Source organism: Astatotilapia calliptera, chromosome 3 (genome assembly GCF_900246225.1).
Source record: "Astatotilapia calliptera chromosome 3, fAstCal1.2, whole genome shotgun sequence".
NCBI lineage: Eukaryota > Metazoa > Chordata > Actinopteri > Cichliformes > Cichlidae > Astatotilapia > Astatotilapia calliptera.
In genome coordinates, this window is record NC_039304.1 from 19,556,672 (window position 1) to 19,578,946 (window position 22,275).

A 22,275-nucleotide genomic window follows, 5' to 3' on the forward strand; every position below is an offset into this window, starting at 1 on the left:
TCTAAGTGTAACCTGTAATGTAGCAGAACAGTCTCTAATAAAATGAGGTTATATTGTAGCCAAACCTGAAACGTCGAGGAATTAATGTAAAAATGCTAAAAACAAAGGAAGTAACTGATCTGCAGTGATAAACTCCACATGTGCAGCCATGAGGTCAAGATGGGAGTGACTGGGATTATTACATTTGGACTGATTTTTTTTCATCAAACTAACAAAATCTTTTTCAGAGTGATTATTAAATATCTTTATAATGACACTAAAAGATATTTTAAACTGCTTTTTATCCGAAACAACAAAATAAACCTACAGTGCTGTTGAAAGACAAAGTGTTTGGTTGAGTTGATGAAACATTGTGCAGTATAAATTAAAATATGTGAAATATGTCCAACTTACTTATTACTCTCAATGGGGCGCTATTACTCCACTCTGTCCAGGAAGAGCTTCTTGTGGACCGGCAGCTGTATCCTCCAACATCAGACTCAGTAACTCTGTTGATTCTGTATTCATTGGACGTTTCATGTATGTTTTTCTGGCCTTGTCTCCATTCATACGTCCACTGAGCTCCTTCACCTCCCTGAATCTCACATCTGACAGTGACTGTATCACCGCTGTATATCTGAGGCTGCAGGGTCACAGTGGGCTTAGGAGGAGCTGTTCAAATAAAAAATATAACATCATCAGACTTATAGAAATATGAAATGATCATTAAAGCTGTCTTGGTTTTATTGCTCTTGTTCGTGGTAATCACATTTTTTTTTCATCGCAGTGTCAATTTGACTGAAAATCAACATTAAAAATGTTAATAAAAACAAACAGATTAAACCTGGTAATTTGCTGATATTTAGACTCTGCCAGCAGAGTGACTGAAAACAACCAGGTGTGCACAAAACTAAACTGTGAGACTGAACAGCAACACATAAACACACAATATCATGTAAACAACTTCAGTTTCTCAGATTTTACATTGTATAAACAATTTTTATAGTCAAATATTGACCGAAACTAGACTGGAAAAAAATTACATTCTTATTTTGCCCCAAATTCAAGATGTTTAATTTGGCAAATTAAAGATAAATAAAGTAAAAAACAAAACTGCTGCTATGAGTAAACATACCAGCAGTTAGAGAAAGGCTAACGTAGCAGAGCAGTCTCTCCTAAAATGAGGCCAAATTGTAGTCAAATCGAAACTTGCTAAATGCTAAAAGAAAAGAACTGCATCATGACACTGAGCTGCAGTGATGAAAACTCCACATGTGCAACAACTGAGGTGAAGAAACTGGGATCATTAGGTTTGTATTTCATTTTTCATCAAACCTACTGAATATGTCCAACTTACATAATACAGTTAATTTGGTGACATCACTCCACTTTGTCCAGGAGGAACTTCTTTTACCCCGGCAGCTGTATCCTCCACTGTCAAAATCAGCAGCGCTGCTGATTCTGTATTCATTGGATGTTGGAGGTGTGTTTAACTTGGCTGGTCTCCATTCATACGTCCACTGAGCTCCTTCACCTCCCTGAATCTCACATCTGACAGTGACTGTCTCACCGCTGTATATCACACTGCTGTATATCTGAGTCCAGGATGGCTGCAGGGTCACAGTGGGCTTAGGAGGAGCTGTTCAAAAAATATATATATATCATTAGCAGACTGATATTTGGCTTGAAAATCAAAAGGTTCTTTTTTTTTTAATAAATAAATTAAACCAGGTAATTTAATGATCTTTATATTTAACAATTTACGTATTTCTACATCTTCATATTTACATATTTAGACATTTAGGAACATATAATCCATGAGTCATCAGTTAGCTCTTGTTTGCTAACAATGCTGTTAAACTTCCAGCAATGGATTCAAAGCTGGAAAATGCTCTGCTCTCATAAAGTGATTATTAGTTCATAAATGGTGAAATACAAAGTATTCATGTAGCAACAAAGTCAAAACTACACAAAACCTTTGTAAAAACCTTTATCTGAGTTCAGTTTTACAGAAAATAATCTTCATTCAGAATAAAATTAAATTCTTATTTTGCACCAAATTCAAGATGTTTAATTTGGAAAATGTAAAGATAAATAAAGTAAAAAAAAAAATAAATACTGCTATGAGTAAACATACCAGCAGTTAGAGAAAGGCTAATGTAGCAGAGCAGTCTCTCCTAAAATGAGGCCAAATTGTAGTCAAATGGAAACTTTGAGGAATATGAAAAAGAAAAATGCTAAAACTAAAGATCTGCATCATGACACTGAGCTGCAGTGATGAAAACTCCACATGTGCAACAACTGAGGTGAAGAAACTGGGATCATTACAGTTTATATTTCATTTTCATCAGATTTACTCAATATATTTTTCTTTTGAGTGATTACTGTTTATAACTCCATTAAAACTTTGTTTACTTTTGTTGATATTTTGTTGTACTTTTGTATGAAATGTGTAAAATAAATTAACATTAAAATGTCCTGTTGTGTGATCAACTTACATGATACAGTCAGTCTGATGATATCACTCCACTCTGTTAACAAATAGTCCTTTGTGCCCCGGCAGCTGTATCCTCCTCTGTCAGACTCAGGAACTGTGGTTCTGTATTCACTGGATGTTTCAGGTATGTTTGACTGGCCTCGTCTCCATTCATACGTCCACTGAGCTCCTGCACCTCCCTGAATCTCACATCTGACAGTGACTGTCTCATCGCTGTATATCTGAGTCCAGGATGGCTGCAGGGTCACAGTGGGCTTAGTGGGAACTGTTCACATAAGAATGATCCAGTTAGGAGAAGAGAGACATGAAAACTCTGCTGTTTATAACATAAGAGTAGAGTCACTGCAAAGCAAATGATTCACAGACAAACAGTTTAAACTTTAAAACAAAGTCACAACATAACAATTTCAAACTGTAACACAACATTTTTTACAAAGTGTGCAGTATTTACTTTGCACAGTTATCATCTTTTGTTCAGATTCCAAAAGTTACAGATTATTTTTCATGAGTTGACAGCAGATTAAGAAGACTGGAAGAAATTACAGTGCGAGAAACGTTTTCTAAAAGTTCTGATGAGGTCATCATGTGAAACTGGTGCAGTTGCTGATTTGGGACATTGGAGTGTGTCACACTTGTAGTTATTGTATAACAAACAGGTTCTTGTGGCTCTGACTGATTTTCCATGAACTGAATTGTACCAGTTTCACATGATGACCTCATCACAACCTTTATTTTTCATTTATTTGAAAAAAATTAATTGATTCCATGAACAACAATTACATGAAAGAATCTAAGTGGAACCTGTAATGTAGCAGAACAGTCTCTAATAAAATGAGGTTATATTGTAGCCAAACCTGAAACGTCGAGGAATTAATGTAAAAATGCTAAAAACAAAGGAAGTAACTGATCTGCAGTGATAAACTCCACATGTGCAGCCATGAGGTCAAGATGGGACAGACTGGGATTATTACGTTTTGAGTGAATTCTTCTATCAAAATAACAAAATATTTTTCAGAGCGATTATTAAATATTTAATAATGACATTAAAAAATATTTTAAACTGCTTTTGATACTAACCAACAACATAAACCTACAGTGCTGTTGAAAGATAACGTGTTTGGTTGAGGTGATGAAACACTGCAGTATAAATCAAAATGTATGAAATATGTCCAACTTACTTATTACTCTCAATGGGGTGCTATTACTCCACTCTGTCCAGGAAGAGCTTCTTGTGGCCCGACAGCTGTATCCTCCACCATCAGACTCATTAACACTGTTGATTGTATATACACTGGATGTTCCACGTATGTTTTTCTGGCCTCCTCTCCATTCATACGTCCACTGAGCTCCTTCACCTCCCTGAATCTCACATCTGACAGTGACTGTGGTACCTCTGTATATCTGAGTCCAGGATGGCTGCAGGGTCACAGTGGGCTTAGGAGGAGCTGTTCATAAAAAATAACATCATCAGACTTATAGAAATATAAAATGATAATTGAAGCTTTCCTGGTTTTAGTGGTAATCACATTTTTTTCATCCCAGTGACAATTTGACTGAAAATCAACAAAAAAAACTTTAATAAAAACAAACAGATTAAACCTGGTAATTTACTGATATTTAGAATCTACCAGCAGAGTGACTGGAAACAACCAGGTGTGCACAAAACTAAACTGTGAGACTGAACATCAACACATAAACACACAATATCATGTAAACAGCTTCAGTTTCTCAGATTTTACATTGCATAAATACTTTTAAAAGTCAAATATCCCACTATTTACTTATTTCTACATCTTCACATTTGCATATTTGTACATTTATGAACATATAATCCAGAGTTGTCAATTGGCTGTTATCCTTCTGAATAACCTGAGATCTTAGTTTCTAAGGAGGCTCAGATCCTTTAATGTGTGGAGCAAGATGTAGGAGATTTTCTACCAGTCTGTGGTAACAAGTGTGTCTATTTTACTGTTGTCTGCTGGGGGGCCCCACTTCAGAGGCACCAGAGCTCCTCTGACTGATTCAACCATGCTGCCATAAAGAACACTTCAATACATCATTCCTACCGTTTTCTATAAAGCTGTATAATAACCCTTCATAAAATCCCAAACATATTAGTTATTAATGCAATTTGCATTTCTGTCTTACACAATATGAGCCTTACTTTTACTGTTTTTAACAAACTTTATTTTATTCATTTTTTTCACTGTAAATATAAAAATTTCTGCGCTGTCTCATAGTGTAAGGCCCCACACCAGGCCCCATTGGCACTTTTATTTTATTGTGAAACTTTGTTGTTTATAGTAGACTTTACTACTTTCACTTTTTATCATGCTGCTCTAACACAACAATTTCCTTTGTGGGATCAATAAAGTATCTATCAATATTGACCTGTTGAATATGTGTCCTATGTTGTAAACTCTTAGAGCCGGAACTTTGACGTGAACGACGCGAGCCGGGAGCCGTGTTTTTTTCTTTCTCTCAGGCACTTTTTTTCCGCTTTGCTCCGCAGGCGAGCCTTGTGGTTTGCGCTGGGAAGAGGGGGGAAGGGCGGTAGTTACACTCTCAGTAGCACAGGAACAGAGCAGGAGGGAGAGACAGAGAAAGAGCCAGGGACAACAACGTCACATTAGAAAGGTATAGTAATCATCCACAACTATTTTCAGTTGCAGATGATAAAGGATTTAGAAAGTTTATTCATGCAGGCCTATGTGACAGAGGATATGCATGTTCTTTTTGTTTTCATATTTTAATTTATATTTAATTGTGTTGTGGTTTGCAGTGTTTTGTGTTGTTTCATTTTAAATTTGTTTAAAAGGAAAAAAGCTGAGAATTTAAATAGTTAAAAGTTGAAATGTGAATAGTTGGTTTTTGTATTATGATTTATTTATTACATTTTATGTGGAGTGAATAAGTAAAAGTATATTTACGGTGGCCCCTACAGACAAAGCACGTACGAACTTCAAAACACGTACGAACTTCAAAACACGTACAAACTTCAAAACACGTACAAAAGACAACAGAAGGTCTCCAGGATGCTGGGCGCAGTGTTGAGCTTTTGTTACGTAGAGGCTACACAAGCCAGGAAGTACCAACGACCGGATTTGGTGTGTGGTAGTAACAGGTAAATGAATATTTTTGTTTAAATTATTTGAATATATATGAGTGCTTGTGTATAAATACACAAACAATACACATATGCTTTCAATTGTGTAATTTAAGTGATCTAGGTAGCTCTGCTTTGGAAGTTCAGTTCATTTTGGGCCGTTGGACGCACAACCCTGTGAAAACGACTGAAAACGCCAGTGTGGACTCAGAGCATTTTCGGACGTAGCCTAAATGTTGTTTCTTGGAACTGCAGAGGGCTACAACAAAAGAAAAGTTAAACAGGTTATGAATTTGAATCACATATAAATTATCTGAAGTTGTTTTCTTACAAGAAATTCGACCTTTTGAATGTCTGAGTGCCGGCATGTGACGGCCGTACTGAATACCATTTGGAGTTGTTCCACTGACATTTCAGCGAAATGGATTAGCCACATCATTTTTACACTTTGATTTGTGAGGTATCTTTGAATTCAGCCTGCTGTAAGTTCATAATTTTCATCTCCATCAAACAAAGAGATGTCCTTTTGTTCCTAACATAAGCTTACTTAACTGTGATCTTAAGTTTTTCTGTAAACCTTTAGCAACACGTTTGTAAATAACTTGGTCTCAAATGATTAATAAAGCTCAGAAAGAGTTCATCATAAGCAGGTAAGGTTTTCATCATGTGAGATGTCGGATTCAGCAATTTTGTTTTTCGATGCCAAAAAGCATTTCTGGGGCAACACTGCTCAGGAGGAGCTGTTTAAGTGCACTGTGTGTATGTTCCCCCGTGTGTCTGTGTGGGTCTAAAGGCTTCCTCCTGCAGTCCAAAGACGTGCAGTTCAGTTTTACAGAAATTAATGTGTGAAAGATTGAAAGACAAAGTATTTTGTTGTGTTTTTGATGAGACTTTGTGCAATATAAATAAAAAAGGGTGAAATATGTCCAACTTACATGATACAGTTAATTTGGTGATATCACTCCACTCTGTCCAGGAGGAACCTCTTTTACCCCGGCAGCTGTATCGTCCACTGTCAGACTTAGTAGCACTGCTGATTCTGTATTCATTGGATTTTTCACGTATGTTTGACCGGTCTCGTCTCCATTGATACGTCCACTGAGCTCCTTCACCTCCTTGAATCTCACATCTGAGAGTGACTGTCTCACCGCTGTATATCACACTGCTGTATATCACACTGCTGTATATCTGAGTCCAGGAGGATTGCAGGAACACAGCAGGCTTAGGAGGAGCTGTTCAAATAAAAAAATATATATCATTAGAACAATGATAAATTGACTTCAAAATCAATAATCAAAAAGTTACTTTTTAATAAATAAATTAAACCAGGTAATTTAATGATCTTTATATTCAACAATTTATTTATTTCTACATCTTCATATTTACATATTTAGACATTTATGAACATATAATCCGTGAGTCGTCAGTTAGCTCTTGTTTGCTAACAATGCTGTTAAACCTCTAGTGATGGATTCAAAGCTGGAAAATGCTCTGCTCTCATGAAGTGATTATTGTTTCATAAATGGTGAAATACAAAGTCTTCATGTAGCAACAAAGTCAAAACTACACAAAACCTTTGTAAAAACATTTATCTGAGTTCAGTTTTACAGAAAATAATCTTCATTCAGAGTAAAATTAATTTCTTATTTTGCCCAAAACTCGTGATGTTTAATTTGGAAAGTGTAAAGATAAATAAAGTAAAAAACAAAACAAAACTGCTGCTATGAGTAAACATACGAGCAGTTAGAGAAAGGCTAATGTAGCAGAGCAGTCTCTCCTAAAATGAGGCCAAATTGTAGTCAAATGGAAAGTTTGAGGAATTAGAAAAAGAAAAATGCTAAAAGAAAAGATCTGCATCATGACACTGAGCTGCAGTGATCAAAACTCAGCATGTGCAACAACTGAGGTGAAGAAACTGGGATCATTACATCTGTTTTTCATTTTTCATCAAATTTACTGAATATATATTTTTGTGAATGATTACTGTTACATTAAAAATTAATTCACACTACTTTTGTTGTTATTTTGTATAAAATGTGTGAAATAAATTAACATTAAAATATCCTGTTATGTGATCAACTTACATGATACAGATAATGAGATGATGTCACTCCACTGTGTGTAGAAATTTCCCCTTCTTCCTATGCAGCTGTATCCTCCACTGTCATACTTAGTAGCACCGCTGATTGTGTATTCATTGGATTTTTCACGTATGTTTGACCGGTCTCGTCTCCATTGATATGTCCACTGAGCTCCTTCACCTCCCTGAATCTCACATCTGACAGTGACTGTCTCACCGCTGTATATCTGAGTCCAGGATGGCTGCAGGGTCACAGTGGGCTTAGGAGGAGCTGTTAAAAATATATCATGAGCAGGCTTATAGAAATACAAATTTAACGCTGTCCTGCCTTTTTTGCTCTTGTTAATGGGAATAATATTTTTGCATCCTGTTGGAAATATGACTTGCAATAAAAAGTTCTGACATGTTGATTATTACTTAAAGAGATAAAGAGATGCATTTCTGATGTCATATGAGTCTGAAATGTAGGTTTCTTCAAATTCTACTTTTTTTGTTATTGCCTTGACATTTTCCAGCAGAGCAGCAGCTGATGGCAGCATGTGTTCAGCATGTGTTCAGCATGTGTTCAGCCAAGGAGATTCAGTGACAACATTTAAAGCTTTGTCCGAGTTTAGCTGGAGGACATTAGCTCACATTCAGTTTGAGCCTCAAAGTCATCAGTCATTAAGAGAACTCAACATGCCAGGGTCACATGGTCTAAGTACAGCATATCTTTGTGTCATAAGCATATGCAAAATAAGAAGATGCACCATGTGTCTCCATTACATGTCCAATACTAAGGACATATAAGGAGAGCAGGATCAGACTGACTCTATTGTGCTGAACACAACAGTAGTTTTGCCAAAATCTGTTTGTAATTTTATAGTCCAAGTCCAAACTTTTCTGAACCAGTCAATTCATACAAACTTTTAAAAAGATAATCAGGAATGTAAACATGTCACAGGAAACTGTTTACAACAACAAGCACGTGGGCTCAACAAAAATCACAAGTTTACTAAAAACTTCATCAGCAGCAGATCAAGGTAACTCTCACTAATGTTCCATAAACAGCTGATCCACATATGGAGCTGTTCTACATTAGAGGTTCTTCTTGTGTCATTGAAGGTGAGACTCATGAACACCTGTGGTGGGTGTGGTTTGGAGCTCAGTTGCAGGACAGGGGTGGAGCAGCAGGTTGAGGGGACAGTATCAGGGGTGGGTGGCAGAAACAGCTGATCCCAGCCACACTAATGACCTTTTCCCTTATTTTAGTAGCTGCACGTGTCTGGAGGAGGAGAGTCAGACTGAGACTGAGAGTCAGAGTGGAGCAGAATGGAGCAAATGGCTCCAGCGTGTGTGTGTGTGTGTGTGTGTGTGTGCGGAAATAGAAATAAAAAGTGAGAACAGAATCCAAAAGCTCTCTACTTGTGTGTGTTTGGGGGTGTGGTGCAAGGGACAAGTGGCAGAGTGCTACAACTACTATGTTTTCATCAATTTCAAAATGTCATCTTGAACATGAATCCAAAAGAAAGCTGTAATGAGAAAGGCTGAAATAGCAGACCAGCGTCTGATATAATTCAACTACATTTTGGTCAAACCTGAAAGCTCGAGGATTTAATGTAAAAATGCTAAGAAAAAAAAAGACCTGATGGAACTGCAGCAATAGAATCCACATGTGGAAATCGTTTTGCCTTCCAGATACATTTGGATATTAATCTAAAAAAAATAATATTATTGAAAGTATTGATATTAAAAATATTTTGTTGTGTCATTGGATGAAACATCATGCAATGTAAATTAAAAAGAGTGAAATATGTCCAGCTTACATGATACGGTCAGTGTGATGATGTCACTCCACTCTGTGAAGAACCTGTCTGTTCTGCCCCGGCAGCTGTATCCTCCACCATCAGACTCAGTAACTGTGATTCTGTATTCACTGGATGTTAAAGGTGTGTTTATCTTGTCTGGACTCCATTCATACGTCCACTGAGCTCCTTCACCTCCCTGAATCTCACAGCTGACAGTGACTGTCTCACCGCTGTATATCTGAGTCCAGGATGGCTGCAGGGTCACAGTGGGCTTAGAAGGAGCTGGTCAAACAAAAATATATCATTAACAGATGGATAATTTCACTTGAAAATCAACAATAAATGTCACGGTCTGTGTGGAGGGAGGCATGAAAGGACCCACAATGCAGACTCAAACGTAGAGGCCAGGCTGAAACTCAAAATGGGAGCTTTATTGCTGAACACTGGAAAAATTAAACTAACGTTGGCAATTCAAAATAAACTTGGTAGGTATGGCAAACACAACACACAGACATATATGAGGGAGGACGCAACGCTGAACACATCAGGAAGACGGAGGACTTAAATACACACACGAGGTGATCAGGAGAAGTGGCAACACATGGACGAACAGCTGAAACATGAGCATAACGACGTCAAAGGGGAAGTGCAAAACTAAACACACTAAACACAGGAACATAGGACCTTTTTCAAAATAAAACAGGAAACATAATGAAACGCAGACATGACAATGTGAACTTGACAACAAAAGACATGCAGACACAAAACACATAAGGACAAGGGAGACTTAACGCAGGGGTTGAAAACACAAGGGGAAACTAATAACCAAATGAACTTAGAAAACCCACTGAACACTGGGTCAAAAGACCCAGGAGCGTGACAATTAAAAAAATGTATTAAACTAATTGAATCAGGTAATTTACTATATATGTTTTTATCTCCAGATGTTTCACTGTGAGTGATTGCTGTGTATTATTATAATTACATTAAAAGCTGTTGTACATCAGATTTAATATTTAGATATTCAAATAAAAACCAAAAGCTTGAGGTTTGTTGAAAGACAAAGTATTTTGTTGTGTTCTTCGATGAAACATTGTGCAAGATAAATTTAAATGAGTGAATCCCACTTACATAATACAGTCAATGTGATGTTGTCACTCCACTCAGTCCAGGACGAGTCTCTTTTGCCCCGGCAGCTGTATCTTCCACCATCAGACTCAGTAGCACTGCTGATTGTGTATTCTCTGGATGTTGGAGGTGTGTTTAACTTGGCTGCTCTCCATTCATACGTCCAATGAGCTCCTTCACCTCCATGAATCTCACATCTGACAGTGACTGTCTCACCTCTGTATATCACACCGCTGTATATCTGAGTCCCGGATGGCTGCAGGGTCACAGTGGGCTCAGGAGGAGCTGTTTAAATAAAAAATATATGATTAGGAGATTGACTTGTGAGTTTGATTTGAAAATCAATAGCAGAATTATACAAATATCAAATCATCATTAAAGCTGTCCTGGGGTTTTTTTTTTGCTCTTGTTAATGGTAGTCGTAATTTTGCATTCTGGTGAAAATTTCCCTTGAAAATCAACTTTCAGGAGGTTTGTTTAAAAAAACACACACAGGTAATTTGATGATATTTAGAATCTACCAGAGTGAATGAAAACAAACAAACAAATAATCCTGAAATGAGGGAAACTGAGTTTTCTGTTCCACAAAGAGAGTTAACTGTTGGTGTTCTCTCTTTGTGTAGACAGCTCTCTGTGTTTTGCTCTTAAAGTTGTGTTTATAAATCTGTGGAATTATCAAAACATTGGTTCCATATAGAAAAGTTGTTTCTGTGGCTGGTTGTGATTTCATGTCAGGGCTCAGCCCATTACAGAGGACAAAACAGTAATATAGTTGAGTTCTGTACGGTCTGCAGTTATTCAACTGATTTTTTCCAAAGCCAGTAAAGAGACTGTTTCAGTCATCTGTGTGTGAAGAAATAAAAACATGTAAACGAGTGTCTGTGTCTTTAAATGATCACATGTCTTTATCTTATCACAAAATAATTTATTTCGTGATAAGATAAACAAATTGCTTCATTTGTTTTCTATTTTCTATTTTTTTGAATTCTATTTTGTTGTTATTGTCTTGAAACTTTCCAGCAGAGAAGAAGCTGATGGCAGCAAATGTTCAGCCGAGGAGAGAGTTTAGCTGCAGGACGTCAGCTCTCATTCAAATTTGAAATAGTGGTGAAAACTGTGTGTTTGCAGCCACAGACATGAAGAAACTGGGACAATTACATTTGCATTTATTTTTTTCATGTAAGAAACAATTTGTTTTCTCGTTTTTACCCTGAGTGATTACTTAATATTAACATAATAACATTAAAAGCTGTTGTGCATGACTTTAGATATCAAACTAAAAAAAGAAACGCACAGTACTGTGGAAATTATTTTGCAATCTTTTTGGAATTAAAATGAGAGAAATGTGTCCAACTTACCTGTTACTCTCAATGTGATGACATCACTCGACTCTGTCCAGGAGGAGTTTCTTGCACCTAAGCAGCTGTATCCTCCACTGTCAGACTCAGTAACTGTAATTTTGTGTTCATTAGATGTTGGAGGTGTGTTTAACTTGTCTGGACTCCATTCATACGTCCACTGAGCTGCTTCACCTCCATGAATCTCACATCTGACAGTGACTGTCTCACCGCTGTATATCTGAGGCCAGAATGGCTCCACAGTCACAGTGGGCTTAATGGGAACTGGTCACATAACAATGATCCAGTTAGGAGAAGAGAAACATAAAAATTCACGACATTAGAGTAGAGTCACAACAAAACAGCCAGCAGTTGTTAAAGTACAAACAACTTCAGTTTTTAAATTAGTGTCCAATCATTAAAACATAATGATTAGTGCATAAAATGTTCACTGGATAGATTTATGCACAGATTTATGCTAATACACAGTCAGTACATGAAGCTCGTTTTGATACAAGGCCTTGGGAAATAGAGACGCTGATGGTGTCACAGCACCCTCTGGTAGAAACAAAATAAAATAAAATAATAAAATAATATAACATAAACAGAATTATAGAAATCTAAAATCATTATAAATATTTGTCCTGGTTTTATTGCTATTGTTAATGGGAATCATAATTTTGTATTCTAGTGACAATTTGACTTGAAAAACAAGTTTTGTTTTCATTGAGGACGCACTGAGCCTAATAATTATTAATTTGACATATTTAGTTTTCTAAGTACTGGTTTGAACAGTGATTCACTCCATAATTCGGAGAAGGCCATTTTAAACTTGGAAAAAATATCTAAACTCATCAGTTTCCTGAATGACGAATGATTCGCTTTTAATTTGTGTTTCTTCTCCTTCCTCTGCAGGTGTAGACGTCTCTATCAGATATAGAGATTGCACTTAGAGCTCAAAGAGATGATCTCATTGTCAGATGGGTTTTTTCTGAAATCAGATTCTGTCTGCACAGTCCATCAGAGGTCAGAGTCACACTGCCCCCTGCTGGTGTGGTGTCAGCTTTCAGAGTGGCCTTGATTTTAAGTTTTGTAAGTTAGAAAAATATGAGGTTGTTATTGTGATCCTTTTAGTGGAAGAAGAAGAAACCCACAACATCTGCCACACAGATGTTCCAGCTGCAGTTTTCTTTCCTACTGCAAATGTGAGCAGTGATGGCAATAACGGCATTATAAGTAACGACGTAACAGACAGACGGTTGAAGCTGTCTTCAGCTTACGGCATCTTATATCAGTTGCACGCAAGTAGCTGTCTACGTAAGCAGCTGCGCTCTCCCATAGACAGCAATCACTTTTTGCCACAACACCTGAAGCTCAGGTGGCAAAACAATTGCATGAGTGCTGCTGTTTGACTGCGGAAGAATAAAGTAGTCGTGGTAAGCCAATCACATGACCACTTCAAGATGCCAAAGCAAGAAGGTGATATAAACCAGTTTTTAAATTGTGTTGATAGGCCACGTAAAACCAGAGTCATGATAAACAATATATATGCTGTGTTTTTTTCCTGAATACTTTCGTCACATTTACTGTCTAAGGACAGCGCTAGCAAGCACTCTGTGCTTATGAGCAAAAAATAAACAAAACAAAAAAACAGCCCGTTCCTGTTGGTGGGAAAATGTACAATGTCGACCAATGACAAATTGATATGGCAATATGACATGTGATTGTTTAGGAAGAGGGGGAAGTTTTAGGAGTGACAGAGAGAGAAAGAGAAAGAAAGAGAAAGAGCAGAAAAAAGGGAGAGAGAGAGAGAGTTATAAGATGTGAGAGATTTGTGACGTTTAGCGTGTTTGGAGCATGTAGATAGTGTTGTCTTGTGTAGTTAGTGTGTAGTGTTGTGGATAGTTTTGTGTTGTGTGTGAGAACAATAAGGCGACTGCTGTCTCCAGGTAGAAAACAGGAGTGATACACCTGCTGCTGTCAGACCTGCAGGTATCAGGCCGTGATGTTCTCCTTTATAGTGGACAGAAGTTATTTTTTTGGAGTGGCACAAATAATTTGTGGCATCTTATTGAATGCAGAACAGCTGATTGTTTTGTAAATAGTTTGAAATGTCTGGGAGCAGGTGAGCCTGGTTTCTATTGACATAACCACCACCAGCAGAATAACGTCACTTAAATGAGTGAGTAATACGCCACCTGGTGGTTTGTTCTAAGCGTGAGAAAAAGCCTGAGCCTGTAAGCCTGAGCGCAGGGTTTATGAACCCTCTACTTATAGAAAACTCTCCAAATTCACTTGTGGATCTGTCACAGCAGAAGTGCAATCTTGTGAATCATAACTGTGATCTGTTAGCATTAACTAATAAACACGCATGAAAAGGAAATCAGTCAGTTTCAAGGAAACAAACTCTAGTAAATGTAAAGCATAGCAGCTGAGTGAAACATCTGCTCACATGGTTGCACTCTTGATATGATCATTTTAGTATTTTAAAATGCAGTGGAGTGTGAGCTGTATCATATACAATATTTTGTCCCTCAGGTTATTCCTGAAATATAGTTTGTTTCAAGTTTGTTATATGACGGGTCACATTTATTCATCTCGTAAGTAAATGATTCTACAGTATTGCTCAGCAAATACACTTCTTCCTGGTCTGTTAATGTGAAAGTCCGCCATCTAGTGGTTAAATAGCGGAAGTGCCAAGTAATAATGGCTAGAGCTCCGTGTCTGTGATAGTTCTCCATCTGCTGCTCTTGAGATGGGATAAAGTGTAAGTTTGGGCAGATGATGGATTGTTTCTACATATTAGTGCTCTGTCCTTCTTGTGGGTCTGTGAAGTTTGTTACATTACTACTGTAAGCTAACTGTTAGTGCTTTGTTTTGCCTGTTAGCATAAAACATGTCAGCATGTGGTATTTGTATTTACGTCACTTGACAGGCTTTGTCCATTTATTGTTAATGTTATGATCTTGCATTGGTCATGTGACATTTGTGCATCTACACTGAGATTAAATGTACCTGCTCTGCTTTGTTGTTACAGTTTTACAGACTGAAAGTGGTACAAATGGTACATCAGTAAAAGCTGTGAAGAACGCCACAGTCTCCACATGGAGCGCTTACTGAAGCCATTTATGTTTAACTGCACAGGCTGAATAGAAGCATTGAGTCTGTGCAGAAGATAACATGTAAACACAGGGAGGATATTATTGAGCACATTATAGGACATAACAGCTACATATATGAACAGGAAGAAAAAGATCATTTCTTACCTTCAGCATTTCCACAGATGACAGTACTGAGCACTAAAATAATGAATAAAACCTCATCAGACATTATACAACTGATAAGATCAAAAACAATATAAAGTAAGACTTTCTTAAAGATGAACAGTAATAACCAGTAATCTGTTTGACAATAAAATAAAATAATCATAAAAATCCAAACTGTTGTAACACAGTGTGTAACTATAAGTGATGCAAAAAGCAGCAGTGTATCAAACATTTAAACACTTAAAGAATCACAAGTCTGCTTTGTTCCAGCTCTCAGGTAAACAGGTTAAAGCAGTGACTCACTGTAATTCTCACAGATCAGAAACATTTTCATTAATCGCTGCCGTTCAAACAATGTCAGACGTGTACTTACAGAAAAAGCCCATCATGCAGAGCAAAGAGTGCCCCATCGTCACATCCAGCCTGCTGCACTCTGATCCTCAGATAATCAAACAGTTTTAGTTTGCAGAAAAAGGAGAAGTTGTGTTTAATATAGATACAACAAGAGTTTTTCTACAGGCTCTTATTCTGATTGGTCTCTCTGTGCTTCCTGCCGTTACACACAAAACTCAAACAGCTCCTGTAGCTTTGACCGCAGCAGTTGGTTGATATGTTTATATTTCCTGTCCACTGCAAACATAGAAGCTTGTTTCTTTTGTTGTGTTGTTTCCTTTCTCTATAATATATAAAGCTGTTCTGTTGCTTCATGTCAGGATATTTCTTTTGCCCATTTGGGGGATTTTTTGGCTGCAATATCCACTAATATTTGTCTCCTGGCAGGTTTCTGCAGACTGGGAGTCACTGAGAGTGAATATACCAAAACAGCTTTTCTACTTTGGTGCCTGTATTTTCACTAAAGCCTTTTTAACCCTTGTGTGGTGTTCGTATTTTTGTTACTCAGCCAGTGTTCATGGGTCTGGTGGACCCGCTAGAGTTTTGGCTTTCCAAATTAACACTATCAAACAATTTTATGTTAAATTACTCAACAGATGTTTACTTCATCCCAATTACAAGACATATGAACAGCAAACATGGTTAATTTTTTCCCTTTACCTTTGATAGATCACATTTATGAATTAATGTGCTTCTCGTTTTTCTTTTATATAAAATGTTATAAATAAATCAGTTATAATCAGTGGAAAGACACAACACATTTACACGTGAAAAAATAATTAATTGTTTAATTTTTCTTTTGAAAAAAACTGAACACGGGTCTCACAGACCCGAACACCATACAAGGGTTCAATCATTTTTCTCCTTTTAATTGTTTAACTGCTGAATTAAAATTAAATTCTTACTTTAGGCTGCATTAAAATATGTTTATTTTATTCGACTCTTAGCTGAAACATCATCATGCAGTAATATAGTGAAAAGGCTCCTTTGACCTCAGACCTGTGAAAGTTTTCACCTTGTGGTTAAATTCTGGTTTTAAGTTTGGTGGAGACCCAAACACAGGAAATGACTCAGTGTGTGGCTGACGTGAGATTAAAGACTTTTATGTTTCACCAACTAAAGAACAATTAAATTCATAGATAAATTCAAAGTTATATTTATTATCTGTTGTCATTTCAAAGTAAAGCAGGAACTCATTTATTATGCAGACTGTTCTTTGTCTTGCTTTGACATGTATGTGCAGACGCACACTGACCTCAGCCTCTGACTACATGTAAACATAATAAAATAAAACAAACTGATGTGAAACAATGATTGAAACACTGTAATAATGATGTTTGTGTTGAACACCACATGTTACCAACACAGATCATGTGATTGTGTTCAGAGTCAGTTCAAAAAGCAGACCCATATCCAGAGCAGGACTCAGAGTACCAAACAAAGGTGACCTTTATTATGAAGCTGATAGTTTCAGGCCTTGATGGTAACAAACGAAGAAAACTGAGTTACAGATAACTGATCACATGAACACAGAGACTTACCTGTGGGTCATCACAAAGTCTTCCAGATCACAGAAGTTTCAACTTACACTTTGCAGTCAACATAAATAAATAACTGAGACTTAAACACTGTGTGATTCCACAAATGTTAATCTGTCCAAATGATTCAGTGATGTGTAGACTAATAGATCAGAAGATACTGTGGTGTATTACCTACAACATGACTGTAGACGGATGTTTTTTTTCTGTGTATCTAATGTTATAATAATTATTCCTGATAGACTTTTGCCCTTATTTTTACTCATGTTGCCATAGTAACTTTGAATCGTAAAAGTCTACTGAGAAAATGCACAAAGCAACAAACCACATGTTGCTTCATTGTGTTAAACAGTTCACTTATAACTGGGCCAAACTTCCACTTCCTCTTTACATTTACTGAAGTTGGATAACAAGAATAAGTAACCACACCAGACACCACATCCACACCAGAGTTTTTGAAGTGTTTTAGAGCGGTGGTTTGATGTGGATGATTGTTTGTCCTTGTATATTATTTGCATGTGATCACAGCCCTGGGCCCTGTCCTCAGCTTGTGACGGGTCCCTGGACTCTGGGAGGGTCGGCTGCCCGTTGCCTCTGGTTCTCAGAAGCTCTCCTCATGGGGTCTCTGTCTTCCTTCTGCTCTCTTTCAGGTGCTGTTTGTTTTCTGTATCGCTACCTCTTTTTTCTCTTTCTCTCTCTTTCCTTCTCTTTCGTTCTTCTAATTTCTTCTTCCTGGACCTCCCCACCTGTCAGCTCTGGCACTGTTACAGTAAAGATGTGTAATCTTTTTTTTTTCTTTTACTTTAATACCTGCAAATAGTTAATGGAGCAGTTAAAGCACAGTTTCTATAGTAAATGTTCTTCCTCATTTTAAATCTGCAGGCTGATGAAGGAAACAACAAAAGATCATTGAGGTTTGTTTCAGTGCAGAGATGGTGCAGATAAGACTGCAGCTCTGTGTGAACTTGCAGTTATACAAATAACAATGTTTACACAATATTTTCCATCATTTTGAGAAGTGATCCTTCCTGTCACAGTCTGAGCTACAGGTCAGAGTTTAAACACTTTCTGCATATGTTCATGGTCTCAATCATTAAACCTTTACATCTTACTGACATGTTAATATTCTAAAGCAGCGGTCCCCAACCTTTTTTGCGCCACGGACCGGTTTATGCCCGACAATATTTTTATGGACCGGCCTTTAAGGTGTCGTGGATAAATACAACAAAATAAAACTAGTACCGGTACCGAAAAAAAGAAGATTTATTCATAACACACGTGAAAAGACCAAGGAAAACTGAGTAAATGATAAAAACGATAACAAAATAACGCTGAAAACCGATAAAAACCCTGAAAACCATACATTTCACACCTGAGCCTCAACTCTCGCGGCCCGGTACCAAACGACTCACGGACCGGTACCGGTCCGAGGCCCGGGGGTTGGGGACCGCTGGTCTAAAGTATTGTCCTCATCAGGGTATAAAGAGGACAAAGTGCAGTGTGCTTTAGGACCTTATGTTTGCTGGATACTGATGGCTTAAAATAAGAGATTGCTACACACAAAACTGTTGTTTCAAACCACAGGCTGCATTTCCTCTTTTCTATGTGGCCCAGTCGAATATGAGGCCGTTCAGTGGATTAAAAATAAGCCTGTGGCAGAACAGACAGCAACCACCAACAACCCTTCATGCACACTGTAGCTGCCTCCCTGTGTGTCGGCATTATTCTGTATTGTCATGTTTGCAGTTTGATGAATTTATAGATAGAGTTAGAAGAATATATATATATTTTTCTTATTTTAAACATTTAAATATAACTGAAATAACAAGAGAAAAAAGAAAAAACAAAACGTAAAAATCATCAAGTTTTCATGTAAATATCTATGTCTACAGAATGTGTGTGCTCGAAAAGGAGTAGGATGAAGTTTACACTTTTAATAATAGTTTGCATTTATATAGCACTTTTCAGGACCCCTCAAAGCGCTTTACAATTCCACTATTCATTCACTCTCACATTCACACACTGGTGGAGTCAGCTACAGTTGTAGCCACAGCTGCCCTGGGGCAGACTGACAGAAGCCAGGCTGCCGTATTGCGCCATTGGCCCCTCTGGCCATCACCAGTAGGTGGTAGGTGAAGTGTCTTGCCCAAGGACACAACGACCGAGACTGTCTGAGCCGGGGCTCGAACCGGCAACCTTCCAGTTACAAGACGAACACCCAACTCTTGAGCCACGATCGCCCTTTTCCTGTTCCTAGCCTCTTATCTCAAATGTAATTGCTTACAGATCCATAGCTAGAATTCAACATTATTTGATCCACACATGTTTTAACTATGTACAAGTCTAACACATGAACATACACAAATAAAACCATTTGCAGCATGTAAACCAAAACAACAACAAACGACATTTTTACATAAACTAAGCATCCTGTGTTTAACATCTGCTTAATCTCTGAGCTTATTTTATGTGACAAACACCTTAATAAACACTTTGGTTAAGCTTTGGTTACTCTGGCCTTGATCTATTAGAATGAGGACACAATGAGACAACTCAGTCACTGAGAGGAAGATTTCCTATATCCATGCAATTTATATTTTTAAGCAATTGTGTGAATTTTTGTACTGATGTACTTGTCTTGATTTCATGTGTACAGGTGTTCCACACACTAACTCCTCTGACTGTAATGCTGTGATATTTTACATTTGTCCTTACTATTGGCTTGCTGAACATAAGGATTCCTCTCATGAGTATTTGGTCTTATATGGAACAAGTTCTGAATTTGTGGGGCAAAGATTTATTTGCTGATTTGTACATTGTTTGCACAGTTCTGAGGTCAACCAAATCTTTAAATTTGAGAATATTTAATTTGATAAAAAGTGGATTTAATGGTTCTCTTGAACTAGTTTTATTTCTTATGCTTATTGCTCTTTTTTGCAGAATCTATATTGGATGGGTGTGTGTTTTATACGTCTTTCCCCACACTTCCCCACAGTATGTCATGTACAGCAGTATAATAGAACAATAGATAATATAATGATGTTTGATTGATGAGATCCTTAACCTTGTAGAGAATTGCCAGAGACTTTGATATTTTGCCTTTGATATAAGTAATGTGGTGAATCCAGCATAGTTTGTGATGTATTATCACACCGATGAATTTTATTTCAGATAGTGTCTAATTCAATGTTATTTATTGTCAGTTTACTATTGGTAGAATATGTGCGATTCCCAAATATTATGAATTTTGTTTTACTCAGGTTCAATGTTAATTTATTAAGGTCAAACCAGGTCTTCAGATTATTTAATTCATTTTATAGTTCATTCAGATGTTGCTCCAAGTTACTTCCACAGCACAGTAAGTTTGTATCATCTGCAAATAATATTACTTTCAAAGAGTTTGAAATTGCACATTTCTCATTAATGCACAATATGAAAAGCAGCGGCCCCAAAACTGATCCTTGGGGAACCTCACACACAATTTTGGCATTTATGGCATTTATTTATGTATTTATTTATTTTTACAGTTTTTAAAGTAACTGTTAACCCATGATAATGCCACCCCTCTGATTCCATATGTACATAGTTTGTTAAGTAAAAGGTTGTGATCAACTGTATCAAATGCTTTCTTTAAATCTAAAAAAAACTCTGACAGCATATTCTTTGTTTTCAAAACAGTGTTTACTCCATTACTTAACTCCATTAAGGCAAGTGTTGTGGTCCTTTTGGGTCTAAATCAATATTGCTCTTCATAGAGCACATTATATGACTTTATCACCAAAAACAATCTATTGTAAAATATTTTTTCCAGTATCTTAGAGAACTGCAGTAGTAGAGAAATGGGACGATATTGGAACTACTTTTGCAATTTTCATCATATCAGGAAATAAACCACTTTGTAATGACAGATTACAAATGTAGGTAAATAGTTTCACAATACATCCAATAATATCTTTAATTAAGTCCATATCAATGCCATCACAGTCAGTTCATTTCTTGAAGTTAAAGGATGTAACTGCATCAATAATTTCCTCTTCATCTACTCCCCTCATAAACATTGAGTTTGCTACATTAATAGTTTTAATTTTAGGAGGGTTTCCAGTTTTTAAAATTTCTTTTGCCAAGCCAGGACCAACATTAAGAAAAAGGTCATTAAAACATTTGCATTTTTTTTATGTCACTGGTGTCTTTGCGACAAAATTAATATAAATTTAATCCTGTCAGACAGGACAGGATTGGAAGGTTGATGGTTCGCTCCAGTCTGTGTGCCAAATAGCCTTGGGGAAGATACTAACCCCAAGCTGCTCTCTGATCCATCTGCTGAAGTGTGAATATGTGATAGAAAGCAAGTAAATAGAAAAAAGTGCTTGGGTAAATTGGGCAAGTTGTGTAACGCGCTTTGAGTGCTCAGAATAAAAAAGTGCAGTATAAGAACCAAACCATTTATCAGACATTCCTCAGAGGTTCCTCACACCTCGATGCTCTTCCTGGTTGTGTTGTTTTGTCTTTCTCCAGGTCTTTCCCTGCAGGATGGTGGCCCTCTCTTTTTTTATGCCCACTTCTGCATCACTTATTCTCTGGTGTAGTAGAGAAACATATAATCAGTAGTCAGGGAGTGAATGTTAGTTACAGATGATCTTACACACCACCTCAACATAGTATAGTATAGTTTGTATAGGTGTATAGGTTAGCTTGTAAGCCTCTGTATACACACACAAACAACAACAAAGTAAAGAATCAACAGCATAATGTAGTGTTTGGGATTTCTGAGGTTCAGCAGTGCTGGGAATAGTGGGAGAGTTACTGGGAGGTGCTTGGGTAACAAAAGGCCATGCACAGGTGTAGTTGGCCTCTTTGTCTTAGTTTTGTTGTGTTAATGAAGCTACGTTTCTCCTCACAAATCAGCTCTGAGCCTGAAGGACTGAAAAGAAACCATTTAAACTTTCACAGCTGCAGAAAAAGATTCAGTGACTTTTTGATTATTTCCTTATTTTCCAACAAAGATCCGAAGTTCAAACTTGTGGCTTCAGACATTTTCACGTATCTCAATTCTGTTAAGGAGAGATGCTGACACCATGTGGACAAATGCTATTATTGCTGGTTTGTGGGTTACAAATGTTTTTAGCATGGCAAACCATATAAGTAATAGTAATACTGTTTCAGT

At 37.1% G+C, this 22,275-nt stretch overlaps 1 protein-coding gene across 1 annotated transcript; it reads right to left on the reverse strand.

Annotated features, from left to right (window-relative positions):
- Nucleotides 1-622: 622 nt before the first annotated feature.
- LOC113013365 (immunoglobulin superfamily member 1-like) lies at nt 623-15,624 on the reverse strand (the record flags this gene model as incomplete). Its single annotated transcript, XM_026154212.1, has 10 exons — nt 15,554-15,624; nt 15,181-15,213; nt 11,936-12,199; nt 10,581-10,862; nt 9,468-9,731; nt 7,667-7,933; nt 6,518-6,814; nt 3,878-3,921; nt 1,337-1,574; nt 623-651 (listed from the first exon to the last, which is right to left on the reverse strand). Coding segments are annotated over exons 1-10 (1,755 nt in total), but the record flags the coding sequence as incomplete, so codon positions are not given.
- Nucleotides 15,625-22,275: the final 6,651 nt, after the last annotated feature.